Raw genomic sequence first — 5502 nt, forward strand, 5'->3', positions numbered from 1 at the left:
AGCTAGAGACACCTAATGCCCAAGGTTACCATGGTAATGTTAAAGGCTTTAAACCCTGAACTATCTTGTCTATTATCAAGGTAGGTCCTACAGCACTTCCATCATTATATGCCGACATTGAAGTAATACTTTACAGGAAAATATTCCAGTTTCCGGTCTATTCCCAGTGTTATTACGTTAGTGTGTACACTGCTCACAATGAGCAGATACTCACCTGAGTTCGACCTGTCGATGTATTTGACTGTGATATATTGTGGTAATATGAGAGATGGTCCAAATAAGAGAAAAGCGATTCGCAACACTGTCCAAGGTTAGGGGCATGCGCGCCCTTCCATTGTGGAATAAAGATACACGATGCTAACGATGGGAGGGGAAATAGCCTTTAATATAATTATGTCTAAGGAAAAGTCAGCACTTGTATCTCCCCCCTCCCCCCCCCCCCCCAGGGTTTGGCTAAGTGTCCTTACTTTAGACAGTGACAGGACAGGACACTTAATCATTATAAGGTCCATCCATCCTGTAAAGTATATACAAGTTCATGAGACGGATCAAGTTGTATACAAAACGTATATAATATTAGAGAATACAAATTCATCTCCATTATTTCCGAAGGCAAAATAAAGACGCTCACAATTGTTTATGTCTGCTTCTTAATGTAGTCATGTGTATGTCATCAATACTTGTGTCGTTATTGTTATTATTATTATTTGTAAACCTTTTTACGTGCGGTTGAACGCATTTTCCACGAAGGGTAACCTTCTCAATAATAATTATTGTTTTCCCAGACGACCTTGCCATTTTTATTCATTACATAAGATACCACTTTTAACAGCTGGATCTACTGAAGAACAACTTTCCAGCAATACATTATGTTGGATGATTTTCAAGGATTCAAGGATCTCTTTCAAAAAAGAAGTCTTGAGTCTTATCGGTGTCGTCAACAAAGCAAAGTCACGCCGATTTCGCGTTTAGCCAGAAGACTTCAGGTCATGCCATTCCGTGATAGGTTGGTAGGGCAATTTGGTGCACTTCAGCAAATGTGAATAGCCACTCGTGCGGACTTCTGGGGTGAGGGTGATTTGGCCAATGACAGAGCGCTTAAAGAAGAGGATCTTCCGACAGACAGACACGGTTATCGCCACGTTCTTCAAGGGACCCCTCTCATGTCGGACGCCCCACACGTCCGAATAGAGGTGTGGGAACACGAAGGCGAAAACTTCCTTGTACACCGGGTTGGACGTGCTTCGCCTCAGTTTGGTCGTTTTCTTCATAGCGGTATCACTGCCTTTGTGTGTTACCTCGATCTCAACAAAGGTATCTATACAGAGGAGGAGGGAGGAATGGTTGTATAACACAGACATCAACGATTTTTTTTTTCTATTACAATTAAACACGACTTTACCAGGTCTTAACTTAATGAAGTGATTATTTCCACCATACTATCATCATATTGACCACCACTTTTACTATCACTATCATTATCACCTTGGTCGCCATAGTAACCAGCGGTGTCATCATCACCAATATCTTTCGTACAGAACAATATGCTTCCAGAGTTGCAATCGTTTGACCGGATACTTCGTGCGTGTTTGCAACCAGTCATCCTCCTATCGTGTAGTGTAGCCGTGGAAGCAAACATACTATAATTAATAAACAGTAGCACAATGGATTTCATATCAAAGTTGAGGTAGGAGTGTGTAGTTTGGTCAGAAACTGAGAGTTAAATATTCGTACTACGTCCTGTCCTGGATCCACTCAATCTATATTTTGGAATCCAGATCTTTTCTGTTATTTTGAGAGATGCGATTACAGTTTTGTGTGTTACTTTTGTGTTTCATTCCCTGTTTCCTGAATGATTCTTAACTTGTAAAAATGAGTTTTTAAAAATCGTGATTTTCTCTAAATTTTGATATACAGAAAACCGGCATTATTTCTGTATAATTGTAGATGAAGTATAGGTTTAAGGAAATGAAATGTAATAAATCATGGGTCATTAGAAAGTTTACAGTTAAGAGAATTTCTAAATGTCTCAAGTAAGAAACTGATGTTTGTTGATTTTATCGGGCTTTGATATCGAGGATATCTGGTTCCTTCTAACATTAGACTGAGTGATTGTAGTTTCATCGAATAGAATACATAACGTTAAAATATCTATGCCACAAGACGCTAGAGTGTCTATAATATTCTGGTCTCTGTGAGGTCTGTGCTGCATGAATGTCGTTGGACTCGTCTGCGTTTTCATACACGATCAATCACTGCCTACTCTCAATAAACTGCATACTGAAGGCACGAGACAGTAAAGACAACTCTGAAATCAATGAAAAACAGAGAATCAGGATTGTTCTTATCCCCATACATTTTAAAGAGAGACTTGTTTATATACTGTACATAACAGCAATATACCCACCTGGTGGGTAGGGTTTCCTTGGGAGGTCAGTGGCGCGTATTACCGTCACAAGTAGGCGTCGCTGGCTGGAATGATAACACACCATCAGCTTCAGCCTTCCCACGTCCTGCGACGAATTTTTACACCATAGAAACGAAACTGTTAGTATTTGGGCGTTTCGTTCGCAAAGTAGGCATTAACAATTTGGGCGGTGACTATTTCAGGGTTATAAACATATCATTAGGCATTAGTTTGGACTTGATGCATGAAGGGAGATAAACGTTTCTAATTTTGTTGATGTATTCAATCACAGTGCATAACATTTGTTCGAGTTTAAAGAATGTTCATACTTATTATGTACAGGTTATATGATAAATAGTAGGCTACCCCGTGTTACACCGACATAGTCTCAAACTTTGAAGTCCAGAAAATTGAGACATGAGGTGGTGATTAGGCAGACAAATGAGAAATGTGATAAATTGCTGTAAATCTAAAGTTTGGATTTGATATGAGTAGCTTCACTGTTTCTCCTTATCAAAATACGGGTTTCCTACATGTTGATATAAGAATCGCAGTTGTACACGCAAAGATTGAGGTGTAAAGAAAGAAATTTTGTTCTACAAAAAAGCATTGGAACCCAAAAATCATTTCAAAGATTCCTAATTATCAGTGTAAACTGTAAATACCGTTTTTCTACTGGCCTCTTCTATTGCCCTGTAGGAAATACACTGTAAAACGAGGAAAAAGCTGTATCAATTCCGGAGATAGAGTTTTGAGAATCTGAAGCATATCTAAGATTATAAAAGGTAGGGTGATTATTTCTGTGCTAAGAAATAGGAAATGTACCTTTCTCAGAAATGTTTGACGAAGTGGCCTTGTGAAATTAGTTTCTCCAATTGCAAGGTCCTTGAGAGGAATAGTTGCAGATCCCACAAGACTTCCACGGAGAAATGTGTGTTTGTTCCGGTATACCCAGACCTGTTAACAAACGCCATGATTTGCGTTAACTCTTAAAGAGAGAGAGGACGAGGGTGTAGTCATTGATATTTGAGGAATAGAGGCCCTTGACAGCCTCCAAGTTACAAAACCTGGAGCATCTTTGAAGAGGATAAAGACCCGCATGAGTGATTTTGCCATATATTGTAGGACAAGTGTACCTTCAAGGGCAGAGTAAAAGAAATATTCAAGGGAAGGAATAGAGCAGTAAATGTTTACTTTAAATTGGACCTCCCCCCCCAAAAAAAAAAAGAGAAAAAAAAAGAACAAATGAGTTATGTGCGAAGGTGAGGTTGTGTATACGAAAAAGTTATGTCGGTTGATGTCTATTTGCAAGTCAGAGGAAATGACGATGCCATGACATCAAATGCATCTCATTTGCTTCAAACAAATCTTTAAAAAGTTATTTTCCAAGGGTGACTTAATGACAAAGAAAAAGTTCTATTCTCTGCGTCAACTGATCATGGTTTTCTAAGGATAGCGGAGCTCACATTTGATGAGTTGTTAAAGGGAATAGTTAGTTTATGATACGTGTATTATGTAAACTTGCAATCTAACTTCAGTGTGATTATCCCCATATCAAAGTCACGTATTTCCCATCGTACAACTTGTCTACTTGTAAGTTTCTTTTTACATCTTTCTAAAGTCTTGCCATGCTCCAGAGTTTCTAAATGCATGGAATTTGTCTCTGAAATATCACACCATACGTGAACAGGTCCGAGGACATAGGGTGCAGACTCCTATTGGCCTAATTCCGGCATGGTCTCACCTTTATCTGACTAAGTTCCATGTGTTCTTGTGCTATGCGAAAGAACGATATATCTTTGTCGTGTCTGAAGACACCCTGATGACAGGGAAGAGGTCCAGTCTTATGTTTCCTTCTGATGTGTGACGCAAGTTCGACTAAGATTACGATGCGACCTTTTGTTTGGATGCCGCTGATGACAACCGAAGCAACTGTCAATTTCTTCCAAGGATCGTAGTTTATATCGAGTTGGACGGAAGGACTGTCGCCTTTCTTGTCCTGTTCAGCTGGGGTAGCGCACAAGTTACCCTCTCGGTCGGAAGTGAAGGATACCGTAGACAGGGTTTCATATCGCTGCCTGACATAGACGGACTCATCTGTGATGTTACGCGGGGGGCTCTGCAACACTGGAAACCCGTATGGAGTTAACGTGATACCAGTTTCCCAGGTCGCAATGTGCCCGTATGAGTCTCCGGCTATCTTGTACAGATGTAACTTTTGACGCTCCTTGCCCGATTGTCGAGGTTTCGGCTTCGTGTATCCGTTGGGGTTAGACAGCGAGCACGATCGCTGGGTAAAAAGAAGAGGATCTGGAATCAATTGTTTCGTAGGGAGGAAGCCGTTTTTCGCATTTCGGCCGTTCAGGATGCTATCCGCAGTAACGGACGGGCGACTTCTTGCGAAGTACGAGGAAGGCGGCACCTGCAGATTCTTATCGACACTGCCTTTGAGAATTGTTCCGTCTTCGGAGCTGCCGCGCACGGTGATGTTGCTCCTCCTCAATGCAGGAATTTGGAAAGTATGTTGTTCGCTCGGCCTAGATATTGTCTGCCTCGACCAAGACAACATGCCGTGCAAGCTCGATGTGAATATGTTGTTTGCTGAAACAAGAGCCATCCTCCTCTCTCGGCGAATCGGTCCCAAATGGTGAGGTTCGTTAAGATGTATACGATATATCTTTACACGAGCTTATCGGAAACCCTACACGCTATCCTAGCTGACGTATTGGATCATATGCAACAAAATGAGGAAGGTGGGTCATACAACGCACAACTTTTGCTAGTCGTGCGAAAAACACGTCAACTGGTATCCTTGATGCGTCATTTGCTAAGGTTTTCCATGGAAGCCATACAAGGCAACATATCCCATTGGACTGAAGTGTTTGGAGTGTGTCCGACTCAGATTCCATTTTTTTTAAAAACTCTTCTTCTTCTTGGTGCCCTGGGTAAGTATACTTGCAGGTACAAACCCCTGTAGGTGTTAAAGGAGTCTGCACCAAGACTCTTACATATGCCACTGGCACTGCTGCAGCCTCTCCCAGCACGGAGGCTACAGTACAGGGCCTTTGGGACAGTGCCAGTGGTGCATGTAGTGG

At 41.3% G+C, this 5502-nt stretch overlaps 1 protein-coding gene across 1 annotated transcript; it reads right to left on the minus strand.

The window, feature by feature from the left end:
• Positions 1-968: 968 nt before the first annotated feature.
• Positions 969-4976, minus strand: LOC140242014 (uncharacterized). Its single transcript, XM_072321758.1, has 3 exons — positions 4152-4976; positions 2408-2513; positions 969-1318 (listed from the first exon to the last, which is right to left on the minus strand). Exons 1-3 carry the CDS (start codon positions 4974-4976, stop codon positions 969-971), a joined length of 1281 nt encoding a protein of 426 aa, XP_072177859.1.
• Positions 4977-5502: the final 526 nt, after the last annotated feature.

This window comes from Diadema setosum, chromosome 18, assembly GCF_964275005.1.
Source record: "Diadema setosum chromosome 18, eeDiaSeto1, whole genome shotgun sequence".
Lineage (NCBI taxonomy): Eukaryota > Metazoa > Echinodermata > Echinoidea > Diadematoida > Diadematidae > Diadema > Diadema setosum.

Bases quoted from the DNA above. Each gene is read 5' to 3' on its own strand.
- LOC140242014 (XM_072321758.1), bottom strand. From the start codon at position 4,976: ATGTTGTCTTGGTCGAGGCAGACAATATCTAGGCCGAGCGAACAACAT. The intron at 2,514-4,151 runs GTGAGACCATGC...AATTCGTCGCAG, and splicing joins TGGAACTTAGTCAGATAAAG to GACGTGGGAAGGCTGAAGCT. The intron at 1,319-2,407 runs GTGGGTATATTG...TCCTCTGTATAG, and splicing joins AAGGAAACCCTACCCACCAG to ATACCTTTGTTGAGATCGAG.